At 31.6% G+C, this 19,971-nt stretch overlaps 1 protein-coding gene across 5 annotated transcripts in view; it reads left to right on the plus strand.

Annotated features, from left to right (window-relative positions):
• The window catches only part of LOC126809672 (MICAL-like protein 2), a 51,500-nt gene that overhangs the window by 19,377 nt on the left and 12,152 nt on the right, over nt 1-19,971 (plus strand). For 3 of the 5 annotated variants that reach the window (XM_050534342.2, XM_050534341.2, XM_050534343.2), the window contains exons 2-7: nt 3,853-4,080; nt 11,583-11,631; nt 11,877-12,018; nt 12,433-12,563; nt 13,321-16,725; nt 17,223-17,337. In XM_050534342.2, coding sequence (XP_050390299.2) covers nt 3,935-4,080; nt 11,583-11,631; nt 11,877-12,018; nt 12,433-12,563; nt 13,321-16,725; nt 17,223-17,337 — 3,988 coding nt within the window. In that variant the 5' untranslated portion in view covers nt 3,853-3,934. Of the gene's footprint in view, nt 1-3,852; nt 4,081-11,582; nt 11,632-11,876; nt 12,019-12,432; nt 12,564-13,320; nt 16,726-17,222; nt 17,338-19,279; nt 19,317-19,971 lie in introns of all 5 variants that reach the window. The other 2 variants (XM_050534345.2, XM_050534344.2) reach the window with 1 other exon arrangement.

A 19,971-nucleotide genomic window follows, 5' to 3' on the forward strand; every position in this document is an offset into this window, starting at 1 on the left:
TCTATATTTAGGGGCAGAAAATGTTTTAGTGACAAGAGTTGAACACGAACTGGTTAGGGTTAAGGCTATGATTGCCATTATTACCTGAATTTAAATGCATGATGTGTATTTGTCCCCCCAAAAAAGAATGCCTTTTCCTCAATTTTGGTTCAGCATAAACTGAAAAAAAAAATTTTTTTGTAAATATTGATTCTACATTCATTGGAATTAAATTATATATTTTAAATGAAATTTATTAAAAATTATATCATGTCCATAATTTATTGAAATGAAGAAGGTTTTGTTTTCCAGTACGCTTGAGTAACTCACCTAGGTGAATCCCCTTTGTCATTCATATGTACCTCACTCATAATCTCAGTCTAAATTAAATAAATTCTTGATATGAAATATTTTTAAATAAATACATTTGTACAGGTATTATTGAATTTTAATGCAAATTATTTCCTTTTATACTGGTATAAATACATTTGTATAGGTATTATTAATTTTGGTGCAATTTATTTCCTTTTTATGATATTTATTACCTGTTATTTTTTGGTAATTTTGTGGTTGTGAAAAAAATGCATTGAAGCGTGAAATATAGATTTATTATTGATGAAGAAAGACAGGTATGGACGGGATGTGAGCTAACGGTATAAAAATCAATAAGTAAGCTTATACCACATATATCTATATAACATACATGTATAGGGTAGTTATATATAATATGACAACCTGGACCGTTAGTCAAGAAGTAGAACATCTCTGTATTCATGCCGTATTTTATAAGCTTGACTAGGTGAGTTAATTGTTTAGATATATATATATATACCGTACAGTATAGGTATGAATAGATGAAGGTCACTTGTGTGAAATTGATTCTTGATTTGATTTATGTGTTTTTGTATTCTATCATATATGTGTAGTATATGTATGATAGAAACAGAATATACTAGCTTTATTGGAAACTAGCTGAGTTATACGACCTTGGCATTATTAAAACAAACATATTAATGCAATAATCATTAATTTGTGAACAGTAGGATGTTAAACCCCATTTCATTTCATTTCATTTCATTTTCTCTGTCCAATAATACGGTGTATAGAGATATTATTATCATTTATTTATGGTTCTATGGAATATAATTATTGAGAGACATTTCAACTAGGCTTCTCTAGTTGTTATCAAACAAAGTATAGAATTGTGTCCTGTGTATTTTCTGTACAATTACTGAATGCCATTGAAAGAATTAGTTTATGGTTATTGGAAAATGGAGAATTTCCTAATATCACTAACTACATGATGGCATTTTGTTACTGGTTATCTTTTTCAATAGATCCTTCCTTGTGTGTAGGAATTACCTGAAGAAAGTATACAATGTGTAGTCCTTCTTGATCACATACAAGCATGGGATTGAACCACAACTTGCATTGATAGCAGCTAGGCCTCATGATTTTCAGTGCTGAAGCCCAGACATTGGAAAGAACTAGTTTTTGCTTTGTTAAAAAGTAATTAGTTCAAAGGGCAAACAGTACAAATTCTGTTCATACACAAACCACATGTACGGATCGCTAGAATGCACCACAATGGCTTGAACTATTCTTATTTAGAGGAAGAAGTTGTTTGTACTTGAAGTAACAGAATCTTAAACTGGGACAAAGAAATCTGGAACAGCTTTCAAGAGACACACATTTGGTACTTACAACAATGAAAGTTAACTTTTTCAGGTCACATGGTGACAGTTTGAAAATATAAAGAGTTCAGATTGGATGCAGAAAATCACCAGTTAAAACATCTGGTAAAAATGCTTGTTCTTGCCACAGGTTGCTACATTTATATCAGGTTTCCATCTTCATTTACAATCATACAGTAAACTGTGCATTGTTGCAAATCAAAATAGAATAATTAACATTAAAGTGGACATTTTCAGACCGTATGTAACTTTACAAGTATGTGTATATAGAAAGGTTCAGTGAGTATGTCACTAGATCACTAACTGAAGGGTCCATTTAGGATTTCCTCTTTTCAGTGGTGCAAGGATAAGTGTCTAGTCTTTCGGAAGGATTGACAACCTTTTGTAGCATGTAAATTATACTTTAGAAGTTATGAATCGAAAAAACAATGGGCTATAGCACCACTGTCTGGTTTCCTTTTTTATCCTGTGCATAACAAAGTTAAGACAAGGATATTGAAATAGACTACTTGGTTCTAGAGCATATCTGATAAACTGTTCAAGACATATCTGTATGAAACTTATTCTAGTAGTTGTACCTTATTGCTTAGTAGAAATATTGTCGGATGGGCAACAGACATGTTGACCTTCAAAGTTTGTCCTCTCAGCTGTAATCTGTGGTTAGTCTCCACTTTTCTTGACTGTACTTGGACAGTTTATAGACATGCATGTCTATAAAAAAATTTTGGAGTAAATTGGATTTAACCAGCAATAAGTATGACCATGCTTCGTGTTACATGTTTTTCTGATTTAAATCTTGGTAAAATTGCAGACTGTTAGAAATAATCTCCCATGAGCAACTATATAATACCAAACAGCAGATTTAGCCGTTTGATCTGATCTGATCATCATAATTTTATAATCTTGTAATGATTATATAATCTAAGTTATATCATAATGCTATTATTACATGTATATAGAGTAAGCTTATACACAGATAATATATCTGATAGAATCAGCTATAGTATATCAATCTGTACATAGAACATGTCACATCCTGTCTGGGTCATCAAGAACATCAATAGACTTGGTCACCTTGTACTCTACTGGTCATTTGATGTTAATTTAAACTGATTTGAAGACTTTTAGTTCAATGTTTCTACTGAGTTAGGATTATTAGTCATTGACATAGAACGCAGCAAGCAGAATTATAATTATTGCAGATGAGGTACTGTTTTGTGTTTACAATGATGATGTTAAGAGGTCATTGGATAAATTGTTCCATCATAACATGCCATTACAACTCCTGATTCAAGCTAGTTTATTGCCATTACAACTCCTGATTCAAGCTAGTTTATTAACATTAGATATTTTGATGTTTGTTATTTAAAACAGTAGAAAATCATATACGGATACATGGATGCAATTCATATAAAGCCAATCAAACATGCAGCATCCTGATATTATTAAGCTGTGTTCGGTCACCGAAAGTAATATGTTTGTATCTTGCATAACATAGTTTTTCCAAGACATTATTAATGCTGCTGATGATCATTTGAGTGATTTTTAAAGCTTTGAAAACTACAATATTGTGAAAGTTGAATCTCTAAAAGAAATATCAGTTTAACTATGGTTCAGTTCCATTCAATGTTTACAAAGATACTATGAATTGAATTTGACATCCTCTGTAGACTATATAAACAAGTTAGTGTTACCTCTTGGACCTCTTTTCAATTGATTGAATCCAAGCCAGGAAGGAGATTGATTATCTGCCATTGATATTTTAAATTTTTTTCCTTAATTAAATGTTAAAAAATCGATTGGAGTACATTTTAGCATGGATTATGCCATGAACAAATAGATGTTGGCCGAAAAATGCAGCTTTAGTATTAAAAGTTTGAAAATTTCCGTTTATATGTATTTGTGTTAAGATATTGTGTGGTATGTAAACAACACATATGTGACAAAGATTTACTAAAATGAATTTTTTTTTGTATTTATACTATACTATTTATATGGTTGAAGAAAATATATTATCTTCACAATAAAACGGATTACGGGAAAAGTTACAGGAGTTTAACCCGTAAATTGTCGAGTTAACGGAAAAGATTTGAAATGATTACAGCCATTAACCTTTTTGATGTTTCAGCAAATATCAAATGTTTATTTCAAACTTATTCATTTCCTGTTTTTCTTTCAGGGCAGCCAATCATGTGGATTTAACAGTTTCAAGTTGAAAGGTTAAAGGTCGACTACTTTGAAGCCTTTAGTGCCAATACAACATGGCTTCTAAAATAAGAGGTCTGCAACAGTGGTGCGCCCGTAGGACAGAGGGATACAGAGATGTAAATGTCACTGACATGTCAACTTCATGGCGTGACGGCTTGGCATTTTGTGCCCTCATCCATCGGTTTAGACCCGATTTGATGTAAGTTGATTTTTGGATTTTTGGCGGGTTTGTTAGATTAAAAGATTACGGGGAGGTATTTGGTTATTTGTGAAGAGGAAAAGGTTACAAGTCCAAAGAAGAAGCTGACGATAATCACACTCGCTGTTGCATTATCTTACAGACGACACATCGTTCTGTTCTATTGTAGTCTATACAATCCAGACCTTTAACAAAACACGACTTACAGTATAATGACTAGGTGACTAGGTCAGGTTTGCATAACCGTACATGAGGTGAACTTAAATAAAATAACACAAACCTGCATATTTTTTTGGCCAAAAAAAACAAACCCACAAAGTGTAGAGGTTAAATAGACATTATTATTTGCAAAATTAGATCATTGGAATTAAATGACCCATGTACCTGTCTGTATGGTGATTATATAATTAGCAGTTACCTTCCTTAATAGAAAAAGGGGGGGGGGTAGAAAAAGGTTTGAAGAAGTTGTGATTGAGCAGTTGTGATCAAGTCAGCACTTTCGACCTTAAGGAGCTATAAGCCTGTAGATGGTATATATGGATACGCACCCATTGCATAGCAGTACATATTATAAATTCCATTGATCAGTTTTTCTTATAAATATTTATCTTTATGCCACACCAATTTGAATTTCTGTTGTTAGGGAACAAATATTTAAGTTTTGAAATTTTAAACAAAAAATTGTTCACACAACTAACATGGCTATTTTTTTTTATCAAGTGCCAAAGCACTAAAAATTAAATTGTTTGGCCTTTATCAGTGTAGAATTTATAAGGCCTGTGTCTATTTGTAAAGGAATTGGCATGCACCTTCCAAAAAAATAAATAATAATATTTATAGACTGCACTCTTGTCTATAGAAACATGGCACCGTCTGTTATATAGGTTCAACAATGTCTGGACAAGAATCTAACTTTGTCCGCACCAACAATTGTTTTAGCTGTCTTTGTATTCCGTTGACTAGCAGGGGTCCTCGTGTTGAACGTGTTGTCTAATGGCCTTTCCAACTATTTCACTGTTTGTTGAGATTTGCTCAGGTAGGCGAAGAAGGATGTAGTCGTGTTTAATAGCGTTAAGGTGTTCGTCTCTATTTATATTCCTGTATTGACTCCCTTCAAACTATTGTCAACACGACTGTCTGTTAAAAAGAAGAACTTAAAACACCAGCCTGTTAAAATGGCTTGGGTTCACTATGTTTTTAACACAGAACTCACGAAAATACTCCCATGCTTAAATATTTCTTATCTAATAAAACAAAAGACTAAAAAAAAGATGGCAAAGTCTTAACTTTCAATGGAAAAATGTGTATAATAACAGCTTCATTAAACTGTATGAAGTAATTTTAAAAAGGCAATTAGCACATTTTAAGTTTTTAACAATTTTATTCAATTTGACATGATTTGACTCAACAGTTACATTGGGGATTTTCAAATGTCCAAAATTGCGACATCTGCCTCACCATCAGTAAGATGTAGCGATGTTTTCAATTTACAAGTGATTTTCAGGGAGTTTATTCAAAAATTGTCTTGGTCAAAATTACATTAAGCCAATAAAAAAAAAAATATAAATATATACATATATGTATAATTTGGGAAACTTGCTTGTGTTATTTTGCTGTGTTAGATGTCCCACATATAATTAACCTGACAATCAAATTATATACCAGAAATATTAATATTGTTTACTAAGTACAGAAAACATTGGGGGATTGGGAATCTGAATGGTCTAAGACATGCGCTTTACATCTTAAGATCTGTCATTTAGTCAAGTGACGTTTTTATCTCACACTTGTACTGACAAGAAGTAGGGTCGTCTGTCCATCCTTGTGGGGTTTCTCTGGGTCCTTCGATTTCCTCCCACTGTTAAAGACCCTTATGTGCAAGTAAATTATTGAAATAAAATTGAACCATATGGTTTTTTGGGGTTTGTTTTTTTTATGAACAATATTTTTATTCAGGTTGTCTGAATGGGGTTGGGGAACAAGCATAGCCTATGTAAAACCCCTCTCCCTAAATAATTTATATATATAATATGAGTGCAAATGTGTGTATATACATAGTTAAAATGGCAAACACATACATATTATATAAATATAATAAAATGTATGAAACGGTATAGTTATAGTAAAACTGTATAGTTATATCATATTTGGAGAGATGGTCGGAGAATATGTTCAGAGTTCTTGAGTTCCATGCAGGGGTACTAAGTTTATTCCCCTCTCTTATACTGGATGAACCATATGTTAGTCCTGAAATGTCCTAGCTTGCGTGGAGTGCATGTAAAACTCTCTCTCTCTCATTTTAGCTAGCAGGTAAATTATTGATATATTTGATTAGGTTGTTTATCATACCTGACATTTAATTGATTATTGATGAACAGAAAAACAAATAAATATGTCGATTCTAGATAGCCAAGATCAATAATAAAAACTACATTTATAGCAAATATCATTGACATATGTTATTACATGTGATTTATTGTTTGAAGACCATGGAAATCAATATTATTATTTATATATATTAAAGATAATAGCAGACCTTAAAATTCAACACATTCTCTTGATCTAAATCAAAGACATCTGGACTAAAATCATTCTGTCAATTAATTTAGCAGGTTTTTCATCTTACCAGTAATTAGATTAGTAGTCACATCAAATGCTTATATTACTATTCGAATATTGAAAGTCATTTGTTCCATTGCTAATCAGGGTGGAGGTGTCGAGTGATCCAACACTTACACTTTAGATACAATCTTTCATTGAGTCAAGTGCCGTGGTTTGATCCCCAAGTGAACGTGACAATGAGTGGAGTCGCTTGCTCATCCTTGTAGGTTTTCTAAATGTTAGTTTATTTTATTAGCTTTTGGGGTAAAAATAAAAATGATTAAATTCCACTGGTTTTAAGTAACATTGAATTATGGATTGAATAGCTATGAAATGTTATTTGAATGAAAATATATGAATATTTTTGTAAGCACTAAATTAGAATTTGGAGCCTGGTTTTAGGATATGTAGAAAAAATACTGTTGAAAGTATTTCCTAAGTTTGAAATAAACCAGGATGTGTATCACACTGGGCTTTATAGGCAACAGTTTCAGATAATATGTAGTCTGCATCCTTCTCACGAACAGCGTGTAACATCAATCAATTTACATTTATTTTGTCAGCTGCAGATTTCATTTTTTTTTCACAAATTGAATCAGAAGTGTGAATCACAGCAAGTAAAAAAACTGACTCAGAAGACATGTCATTATGCCCTGAGAGTGTCATGTCCGTCATCTTGAAAATCTGATCCAATTGGAAATCCTGTGGTCTTAGGGAAATGAAATCGAATATGTGTCATTGTCACATCAATAACCTTGTTAACCGCAAACATTCTTCCAAATTAATCAATAGGTTGCAACAAGCATGTTATTACAAGCTTTAAATACCTTTTTTTTATAGGAAATCCAGCAGGCAAGATTATCCTGACGAAATCATCATCTAATGGCAATCTCAATCTCTGCTACACTTTTTATCATCAAAAAAATGTCTGTCATTGTTATATTCATAGACAAGATCCAAATACAAGAGATATCATATTTTAGAGTTAAGAAAATAATGAGGAATTATTAACATATACCAGAATTTATTTTTTTCATTTTTGTACTTCATTCAAGTCCATATCATTGCCCTATTTAATGATTGGTATTATACACAAGAATGATATATTTACTACATGTATTTCCAGAACACCTTATACCATTTCATACCGGTAGCTATAATAGTCATTATACTTTAAGTATATTGTGAGCATTAAGTACACATAATATATTACAGGACATCTTTTACTTTTAATATTCTTTGGTATGTGAAATTTGTTAAAGGTCAACTTTTAGTATAGTTTAAATTGTAATAAGTCAACTTTATGATGCTAACACCCACATATTTATAGCTAGTAGCAAGGAACAATGTCTAGTCCTTTGTTGTTCAAAAGACAGAGGTCCCCTGTACGAGTTAGCTTGAATGTAAAAAGAACCATTGGCAACTGGAATTTAATAGAGAATACTGAAACGCCACTGTTCAGACAAAATTTCAATCATAGCACACTACATGGTATATGCCTGTCTTCATTAGCTCAGTTGGTGCAGAAAATTAGGACATTAAAATCCATTTCATTTTGGTACATATCATGATACTCATAACACCCACATATTTATACCTAGAAGCTAGCTACATGTACCTTTGTGGTTTGTATACAGGTGTAAAAAATTTAAATGACTAGGTATGTTTACAATGTTAGGGCCAGGAATATATTATTTTCCCACCATATCTACACGATCAAGAGTAGTTACACTGCCTGACGTATTATTATATATAACATGGAGGATTGTGTTTGATAAACTGTCAACCCAGTGTAAAGTAAGGGGTCTACTTGTTAAATAATATGAGTCAACCTAGAGGTCACCTGGGTCCTTATTTAATCCCACGTCTTTAATTACATTTAGACATGTTATTCAAAGAAAATCTCAAGTGGTCATTGGGAAGTATTGGTTGGGTGATTTTAACCTATTTATAATAGTAAGAGAAGAAATATCTTAAATAGTTATTGTCTATAAATGTCATCATGGAATGACATTAATCCTCTTGAATGTTTTTATACATACTGTTATGCATTTCTAGAATTTAAATAAGTTTTGGGTTTTTTTTAGATCCAGTTTAGTCTATTTATACATGTACATTATAAAATACTTTCTGTGTAAAAAGTTTAATTTCCCAAACTAAAATAGATTTGTTTTTTTGGTTTTTTTTTTAAAGCCACTGATCATCATTTAATACAAGATGGGAGATAATCTAACATTGTATTTTTGGTTTGTTTTCTGAATTAAATGTTAAGTAGTCAATTTGAGTACATTTTAGCATGGATTAAGCTGTGAAAATGATAAATGAAATTTTCATACAATTGTTAACATTTACATAAGATAAGTTTTGAAATATACATGTAAGATCATAAACCACGAATATAATAATTGCCTGCAATATATAACTTGACTTGGTTATTTTATGCCTGTTGTTACTCATGAAGTTCAGATTTTCCTAAAATAACCCAAAGCAAAAACAATATCAGTTCCGTGTGAACATTTCTCAAATGATGTTCATATACGTCATAACCTCTTAGACATAAATTAATTTATTTCAAAATGCTTTTGAAGTATTTCAATAAGGATTACATAAAGCTGGATTATGTTTTAATTTTGTAAATGGTTATTCAAAATTCAGACATAGCAGAAGAGTTCTCTTTATTTTATATATAGCATATTTCGCAATTTTATTTCCATATCTTGTAATCATGAAACAGATATCATGAACGTGTGATATGTATGACTGTATCTATAATGGCATACATAAGATTTACAAAGATAATATGATGAATTAAAATTCTGCATTTGAAATATAAACAAGCCAGCACCAACCATAAATGTTGTGTAAAATCTTTTGATTGTATTTTTTTAATCCTATTTTTCCTAAGCTGGATGGTTGTCTAAAGGTTGTTGATAGTTTTGTTTTCTTTTCTTAATAAAATGTTAAATAATCAATTTGAGATATTGTCTTAAAAATACAAATAACGATCAAAAAAGAGTCATTTCTGTAAAGCATGTTGCGCAATATTTGTGAAACACTGAAATCATGACTTGTGAAAAGTGTGATATGTATGGACTACTGCGTACCTATAATCATATACATCTGGAAACAATCAAATATAACTACAGCATATTAGTCATTTCTTTTACAATGAATGAATGGGAACAATGATATGAGTAGTGTAGCAGTATGTCATATACTCGTGATACTAATAACTCAACCAAATCTACCTATTGTTTACAATAAATAAGGGGTTTAATTTGGGGAGTTTATGACCTTAAAGTGTGGGAGTGTAGTGACTAATGTAAATAGAGATAGGGATAAACATATAGATATAGTAGAAGATTTAGGATGTAAACTTTACTAAGCTTTAAGATACTTATCATAGATAATTTGTATGTAAACAGATAACCTTGACTTTACATACCATTTTACTTACACTGTATACTATTAAATATGGTCAACTTTTGATCTCATTGTTTATCTGATATATAAGTCCTGATTTACATTGTTGTTAAATTGAAAATGGGGAATAGTTTACAAGAGCTTTCAGTTTTGCCAGCTTAAGTTTACCTTGAGCAGATTAGCATTATATTTCTCCAAAGAAAGACAATTTTTAGCATTACCCCAATGTTTTTAATATATTTAAGTGATCAATTTTACACATACAAGCTATAAATTTGACTGTATTGATAGTTTTAAAGGTTAAATGTTTTAAAATTCTTCATTTTATTACATTTAAATAGACTGATAAGTTCTCCAGCTGGTCAGTTTCACTGCCAGTCAGGCTGGAAAATATGACAGAGACAAGAGCACAGGACCCTACCCAAGAATAACTAATTTTTGGTGCTGGCTCGCTAACCAGAGATGAGAAAGTTAACTGGGGTTTTTTCAGCGTGGCTGCCTTTTGTTATTGGTGCAGGAAGGAAGACCTAGCAAAGAACATTGTTTAGTCATTCGGAAAGGTCGAAAAAAAACAAGGTCCTGTGTACAGGTTGCTGTTCACTTAAAAGAACTCTTGACAGTAGGAATTCAAAGTAAGGCCAGTCTGTAGTGACACAGTCCAGGCAAAATTTCGCTCGGAACATGCTGCATGGCATATGCCCATCTTTATTAGCTTGTTTGGTGTAGAAAAGTATGATGCTTAACTCCATTTCATTTCAATTTGGATTTATGTTTACTCGGAACATTAGACCAGTGACTTAATAGAATAAAACTGTATATTATAATGTTCTATTTATTGCATATTAGTAACATTAGAAATAGCTACCCAATAAAAACTTTCATGGAAATGTATCTTTAAGAAATATATTAACAAATCTTTAAAATACATACGTATGCTCATACTGTCAAGTGTAAAGTATATATTTTAAGATAAGCCCATCTTGACTTTTAGAATAATAGTGTGCATTTGTCAATCAGTTGTGACAAATGAAATGTGGCTCTGTAAATATGAATTTAACAATTAAATGGATGATCGAGAATATGCTGTTTATCGTACTGACTTTAGTAATGATGACCGAGGCTAGGCAGAAATTTCATTCGCTTAGTTCTCGGTTCATATTGGATCAATTTGACTGAAATTTTCAGCAAATTCCCTTTACATTATCTAGTTTTTAACTATTATAGTGAGAACTGCCAACTCTTTATCAAATCTCCCATAATGTATCTTTAATATGCCAACTGATACTGTGCTAGTATACATTTATACCATATATCATATACTGACACATCATCAATATACTATGACAGCTGACCTGTCAAAAATAATTAATAATCACAAATATGACCTATAATTATTAAATTATCATTCATAACTTTTAAAAAGTTTTGTGTATTCTATTTTTCTGAATTTATTAATAATATTTATTTTGTCTTTTCAGTGACTTTGATTCCCTATCTAAAGAAAATATATTAGAAAATAATCAGTTGGTATGTAAAAACTAATATTCTGCCGAAAAATTAAAATGTTTTAAACCTGAAATTGTTATACTGAACGAATTAAGGATGGATATTGAAATAGGCTCTATTCTTCTGCACCTTTTTTGTTTCTAGAGCACATGTCACAAGTCATTCAAGATATCTTTATGAAACTTTCTACACACATTAGTGTATTCTTGGTTTTAATAATGTTTGCGTTTAAATGGAAACAAATTATCACTGATTTGTATTTGCAGGCATTTGAAGTTGCAGAAAAGGACTTAGATATTCCAGCATTTCTAGATGCACCTGATATGGTTAGAATGAAGAAACCAGATAAATTAAGCATAATAACCTACGTATCTCAATATTATAATTATTTCTGTAATAAACCAGAGTGTAAGTGATATCTTGTGAAAATCAGCTTATTCCCTTTTAACTAAATACATAAGGCACACTCAATAAAACTGAATATTTTACTATATAGTTATTTGTGTCTTACCTTCCTTCCACATGCAGACAGTTTCTGAATAACAGCATTAAAAATATGTCATGGTGTTCTCTATACTATTTTTTGACTGATCTTGGTTGAAACATAAATATTATGGCAATTTTCATTTTCAAATTTGGGCAAATATTATAGATAATATTTCAGTGCCAGTCAAAAGGAATTTGAAATAAGAGTAGGCTGTAGCATCATTGTCCGGGCAAAAATTCTCCTATAGCACACTACATGGCCAGTTGGTGCAGAAAAGTGGGATGTTATTGTTAAACCCTATTTTATTTCATTTCATTTATATTTTATCATCACAGTGGGTGGTCCTGGTGTTAATAAAGCTGGTGCAAAGGGCAGTAACTCTTTGAAACGATTGACGTCAGATGATGCATCAGCTCCTAATAAAAGAATGACAACTTCTAAGGAACAAAATGGTATCGGGTCCAATGTAAGTTATTTTCAACATTATTAAAAACCTTGACCTTGTCACTAGGGTATGGAGGCATCCATGGTTTAGAGTTAATACAGAGTTAGATTGATAATTATCATTGTTAAATTGATACATGTAATAATAATTATCACTGTTAGATTGATATATATAGAGAATCTCCTACCAGTCTTTTTTGATATAAAAAATATCAACACAAGTTGATAAAGTAACAAAAAAGACGAGTAGGAGATTTTATTTATCACCCAATCCCTTCTTACATGCTCAAATAGATAAATATCATTCTTTGCTGTAGATTTAACTTTTACTGAACATTATGGCGTAGTGATACATCATTTTTTGACAGCAATCCAACCATTGCAAAGTCCTTTATATTGACCCAGTGTTTCCATCAAGGTCAATTGAATAACAATAGTTCATTTTTAATTAAAAAAAAAGTTACTTTAAATAAGAAATGAACTATTCTTTGAAAATTAAAAAAAGTAGTTCCTTTTCAACTGACCAATCAAATTCATGTAAAGCGATATCTCCTAAGGAGATAATTACTAGAAGTGTTATTGCCCTTGATTATGTCTTGGAGTCTTTTCAATTTGCCAATATTGTTACACAGTATAAGGATTTTGCTTATTTATATTTACATAATAATTGACATTTGCTGTTGTGGGTGTATGTTTCATTGCTGGCAACCTTTTTATTTCATGATTAGATGGGTAAAATGATTTCTTTGTTTTTAATTCTTGATTCTTTTTTATTCTAGAAATCCAAGACAGGAACTTTAGGAGATAAGTGTACAATTTGTGATGGTAAAGTGTATTTATTAGAGAGACACGTGGACAATAACAAACTCTACCACAGATTGTGTTTTAGACATAGTGTTATGTCACCTACTAATAAAGTCTACAATTCAGCTAACAAGGATGACCCTTCTTCAAAAGTCAGAAAATTGGATCATGTGACAAATGGTGATTCCAAATTGGGAGGAAAGAAGTCACTTTTTCCTGAAACTAATGGTGTGTCAGCTGTTGGCAACAATACTTCTGTTTCAAAAACACCAAATAAATATCATAATCTAGCTATGGATTTCTTAGCTCGAGAAGCTGGTCTGGATAACTCCTTGTCAGGCGATAAGCCAAAGCCTATCCTAACCTCTACTCCTAAATCGAAATACGAAGATAAAACTTCATTAAAAGTTGTTTCCAATTCTAGTCAGGACATTAATAAAAGTACAAACTCTAATATATTAGACAATAAATCGAAATGGTCATCTGGTGGTAGTGTGCAATTAACAAAATCAAAAAATGAACCCGAAAAGAAATCCTCGCAGGTGGTGGAATCAAAAGCACGAGAAATGACGAGGTTACTGGAAGAGAGATCTCGAGAACCCAAAATAGAAACACCTAATAGTGGTCTCCGAGATTTCCTGAAAAAATATCACGAATCAGGTGATAAAGAGAAAGAGAATAAGTCAGTTTCAAATTCGTCAAAGAATTTCGAAAAGATGGAAGTGGATCCATCGTCTCCTGTAATTACCAAAAAACAAATGCATAATTCATACATAACAGAAAAGACTGAAAAATCAGTGACACAAAAACCATGGGAAGTTGATAGACGAGAAGCAAATGGTGCAAAATCTCCATTCTCACAACGTAAATATTTGGACGCCAGTAAAGATATTGGTACTAAGTCAGTGTTAAATAAATCGACTCAAGACACTAGTGTGTCTTCAAATAGTGCTTCCAATAAACTATCTGATCAGCGCAAATATTTGGACAATAGTAAAGATATCGGTACTAAATCTGTGTTAAGTAAATCGACCCAGGATACTAGCGTGTCTTCAAATAGTGCTTCAAATAAACTATCTGATCAGCGCAAATATTTGGACATTAGTAAAGATATTGGTAGTAAATCAGTTTTAAGTAAATCAACTCAAGACACTAGTGTGTCTACAAGTAAAGCTTCCAATAAGCCGTCCGATCAACGCAAATATTTGGACATTAGTAGAGATATTGGTACTAAGTCAGTGTTAAGTAAATCGACTCAAGACACTAGTTTGTCAACAAGTAGCACTTCAAATATACTGTCTGATCAGAATTTCTCTAGCAGCGTGCTAAATTCGTACAAAAAGAATTTAGAAAAACATGAAAAAGACATGGGTGTGAGTAGATTAAAAAAAGACAATGACATTACAATTAATAAACCATATGAATTCAAAAGTAAAGACAAATATCAGTCTGGTACTGGAATTAACACAGAACTTTCGAAAATTAGTGCTAAAAGTGAAATGGACAGTGAAAAGAGTTCAATTTATCCTAAAAAATATGAAACTAAACCTGATGTTACTAAACCTAAAGACAATGATACAAGTAATAGATATAATAAAGACTCTTCCTATATCAGTTCTAAACAAAAAACTGAACCAGCAAAAACTGCTCTGTCACCTGTACCAAAACCCAGGGGTATATTAAAAACTAATCGTCATGAAGAAGACATGGATACTTCTGAAACAAGTAATGTGAAAACTTCAGTTAATTTGAGACCATCTGCAGCACCAAGGTCTGTTCATAATATTACAAAAATAGAAGAAAAGGTTAAAGACGAAAGGTCTAAAACTCCAACAAGACCCAAATCTCCAGTTCGAGCTAAATCTCCAGTTCGATCTAAATCTCCAGGTCGATCTAAATCTCCTACTAGATCCAAGTCTCCTGGCAGGCCTTTGTCTCCAGTGGTGACCAAGAGACAACCAATCAATGGAACAAATACTAATAAAACCGCAAGACCACAAGAAGCCCCTCCCCCATTACCTGTATCCCCACCACCATCAACTACAACCACTTCTTCTGCTGTCACATCTAAATCAAAGTTTACACAACCACAGAGTAAAGTCACAACATCAAAAGCTAAAGTATCAGAAGATGTCCCTCCATTGCCTAGAAAATCTTACCTTGAGAAAAGGAAGGAAGAAACAGTTCCACCTTTACCCCCTAGAAGCACGTTAAATATTGTGTCACAGGACACTCATGTTTTAGGACGATCAGAGGGGCCACCAAAACCTCCAAGACTAACTATCAAGGAAAAAAAGGAAGATGCAATGGGTATTGATGAAGCTGTCCATAAAGCCATGAATCCTCAGACATCTCCTGAAGCTGTGGCAGTTCTAGTCAGTCCGTCCCCAACTTCTAATGGTTCAAATGTGCTTGGTGGTTTATTGAAAAGTTTAGCAGGTGTCCGCCAGAAGAGTCCAACCGAAAACAGCCCCAGAGATAATAGACTAGCAAAATCTCCTGAAAACGAACCTGAAGTAGTTTTGCGCCGGGGAGGTAAAGACAGAACCAACCCATCAGCTCCTGTCCTAAACTTACTGAACAAATCAAATCAAGAAAGACCAAAGTCTGTATCCGGCATATTAGATACGTCCAATAATAATAGTAAATACAAACCAGAAACTCCATCTTGGAAAACTCAGTTGGACAAAAACAAAACTGACAGACCCAAGTCTGTTTCTATACTGGATCAACTTGATGATGAAGTGCCATCTTGGAAACGAAATTTGGAGGCCTTGAGAACTGATAAAGCAAGACCAAAGTCAGTACTGGATAATTCTAGTAATGATGATGGAAAATTAACATGGCAACGGGAAGCAGCTAAAAGAATGGCGAAAAATAAAGATTTTGTGGACCCTGAATTTGAAAAAACTAGGCACGTAAAATCCTCAGATGACAGTAAGGCAAATATAAATGATGTCAGCAAAAGAGATAAAGTTACAACGAATGTCACAGAAAGCAGACGCCTTCCAGAAACACCCAGATCTCCTTATATGGGTAGCAAATTACCTGATAAGCCAGTTTCTCCAGTTGATAACAGAGAGGTGCCAGAAAGACCAAAAACCAAAAGTCCCGAAACATTTATCAATAATGGATTCCGATCTGTGAATCAAATGGAGGTTGACAAGAAGAACCATGACAACAAATATAAAGTTTATCCAGATATCTCACAACCAGTTAATCCATCAGCACCTCCATTACGTAAAATCACTCCTGTTGTTAAATTTAATTTTGATAATAGCTTTGACTCCAATAACAGTACCGAATTGAACAACAGGAATAAAAATAACCACACAGATAAGAAACTAACTCCACCAAGACCACCACCTCTTAAAGTAGATGTAAGTTCTTCAAATAAATTTTCTTTTTGTAGAACATTTAACCCCATTTTATTGATGACTAGGTCAAAAGTTAGCTTTTAAAGTTGCAATTTCATATTTTTAAGTTATATTTTTAAAATTTATTAAAATAAAGTCTTAAAATAGATGGTATCTATAAACAGTCCTATTAATCCTATAATTCACTATTGCCAGTTGAGAAATTGGCAAAAATATCATTTTCATCTTCAAATTCCAATGTTTGAAGATAACTACTCCATGGTGGAGAATATAAAACAAGGGGGGTAATTGTGTTATTATTTCCGGTGTAAATGAGTTTTTAAGTGTGAGAATGACACCTATGATCGTATAATAGTGAGTTGACAACCTATTGAGCAAAAGACATAGAAATAATTATGTTTTGACTTTCTTAGAAAATATGAAATTGTAACTTTAAGTGAATTATTACATCACAGTTTTGTTGTAGCATTGCATATATATATCTATTATTTTCTCTACAGATATCACCAAGACGTTATAGTCATAATGAGATACGAGATAATTTAATCAACATTGACAATAAATTGACAGAACTGGAACTCAGGGGAAGGCAACTGGAGGATACGATAAGAAGTGGTAAGGTTTCGAAACAAAATTATGATGTTACTATTTTTTTTGTCATTATCTAAATCATGTTGACTGCTAAAACCAAACACACTTTACGGAATGCTCACTCGCATCATACACATATTTGCATCTTCACCAATTTAAGATTAATTTAATGCATGTGATTTATTTAACGCACTTTGCTATATCTTTGTAACATCTTTCAAGTTTTACTCAAGGCTTACACACATACAACTAAGTATGATACTAAAAATAATAATTTGTTTATAAGAAAATATTGATATGACAATTATTATTATTATTGTTTAGTTTTAGAATGCAAACATTTTTACTTCTTTACGTCAGAATTAACAATTAAGTAGGATTATGATACAAACATTTTAAAAAAGGCTCACACACATATAAAATAAACAAAGATAAGAAAATTATAAAAAAACAAAAAAACATAGTTTTAAGAAAATTTTAATGGTATGACAATTATCTTATTGTTGATGTTTAATATACTTCGCAGCTGGATTACTTTATAGTACAGATATTCTAGATCTTATAAACAATATGGGAGTCTATTTTGGCCAGTTGAGATCGAAATTCTGACACGCCGCATTGTACACAACAGGGATCTTGATGAATTAATATTCTTATCTTCCCAACTGACCTGAAAAAAGACATCACCATAAACAATATGGTTGTCTTCAAAGTATTCCAACAATCAAGTGAGATTCTAAGAATATCCATTGGCCAGTAGGATCATTTATAACAAGCTAAGGCTAAACAATTACGAACCGAGTTGAAATTTCTAAAAAGAGAGCAAAACGAAAATCGTGTACCGGTATTTGTTACAAAAAAAAGTGTATATCTTCTCTCTATCATGGCTTTATATGTACTTATTAGTACCTAGATAACTTCAGTTTTTCAGTATTATTAATTTGTCATTGTCAATTTTCAACTGTAGTAGTTGTTTTTTTTCTGCTAGAAAACAGATCATCACTTCAATGTCACAACATTTGTAAACTGTATTTTGTAGTTGTCTTGATGTTCTCATACCTGTTGTAATGTTGCTATGTATGTTTAAATGTTTATTTCAAAAGCATTTTAAAAAGATTTTAATGGATTAATTATTAATATTTGATATGGGAGAAACTATTCATATCTGTTTAAAATAAAATCAAATCATTTGCTTGGCGTTAACAGTAGATTTAGTATATATATAGTTATCATCTATAGATTCGTATGTAATTTAATTACCTACATATGTTTGTAGTATATCCAACCAAAGTATAAACAAGTCATTCATATCAAATGTTTAAATTTAACTAGAATATTGAAATTACTTAACCGAAATATTAACAGATAATTGTAATAATAATATGTATTACTAGCTTGTATCATTAAGTTTAGACATACAAGTTTTCCATGATGCTGACCTGGTCAAACTAAAAGAGTATTACTTGAGCTCTAATCAGCATTTAGGAATGGAGTCCAGACTTCAAAGGCCAAACAAATTTAATTTCTAGTTCTTTGTGAAATGAAAGGAAATGAAATGGGGTTAAACGTCCTACCATTCCGCATTCTAGTTCTGCGTAGTCTCAATAAATAAATACGTCATATGTTTTGTTTAAAATTTCAGAACTTCACAAAATAAGAAATAATACATTTTGAGAAGAGCAACAAAGTACTTTTTTTTTTTTAAATTAGTTTTTTTCACAAAAAAAATATAGCAGGCAAAATTTTGATAGGTGTTTCCGAAGAACAAATATTTAAATTGGTGTGACCTCAGGCTTAAAATCTTTGAGATACTGAAAATTTAGAATCTTATTACCATTATTCCATTGACTTGTTTATACTATAATAATAATAATAATTAATATGTTGTGTTTATTAGTGAGATAATCATGTAACAAATTCATATATCATTCTATAACCTTGCTTGTTTGCTCTCTAACCATTTCAGATGACAGAAGGAGATCACAAAATTTCATTTATCTCGGGTAACTTTCTATAACCTCATCTACTAGTGTGTAATCTTCTTGTCATTTTATCATCATGCATGTTGGTGTTGTAATCTTTCTTTTTTTATTATTTTTAAGTGTTTTTATATAGAGTCTCCGACATATCAATATTAGCATCCCATTAACATGCAAGAATTATCGATATCTTTCATACATTCAGTGAACTTATCAATACTTTGCTTAGTGAGAATATCAATATTTTACATATAACCTCAACATTCAGTGAACTTATCGATATTTGCATATAACGTCAACATTCTGTGACCATATCAATTTTACATAATACTTCAACAGTCAGTGAATTTATTGATTTTACATATAACGTCAACATTCAGTGAACATATCGATTTTACAGATAGGCTTAACATTCAGTGAGCATATCGATTTATATACAAACTCAATATTCACTGAACTTATCGACATTTTGCATTCAAAAATTAGTATCATGTAAAAAAAGAATAAAGTCAGGTTTCGGTAATTTGTCATGTCTTATTTACATCCATAATACAGTTTTATGTGGAAATTGAATCGAAAAAAAATGTATGCATTACATTCTTTTATCATTCATACCATACACATTAAATATACAGTCACCATTCATGTACTTTACACATTAATATTACAATCAGCATTC

The sequence above is a fragment of the Patella vulgata genome, chromosome 2 (genome assembly GCF_932274485.2).
Source record: "Patella vulgata chromosome 2, xgPatVulg1.2, whole genome shotgun sequence".
Taxonomy (NCBI): domain Eukaryota; kingdom Metazoa; phylum Mollusca; class Gastropoda; family Patellidae; genus Patella; species Patella vulgata.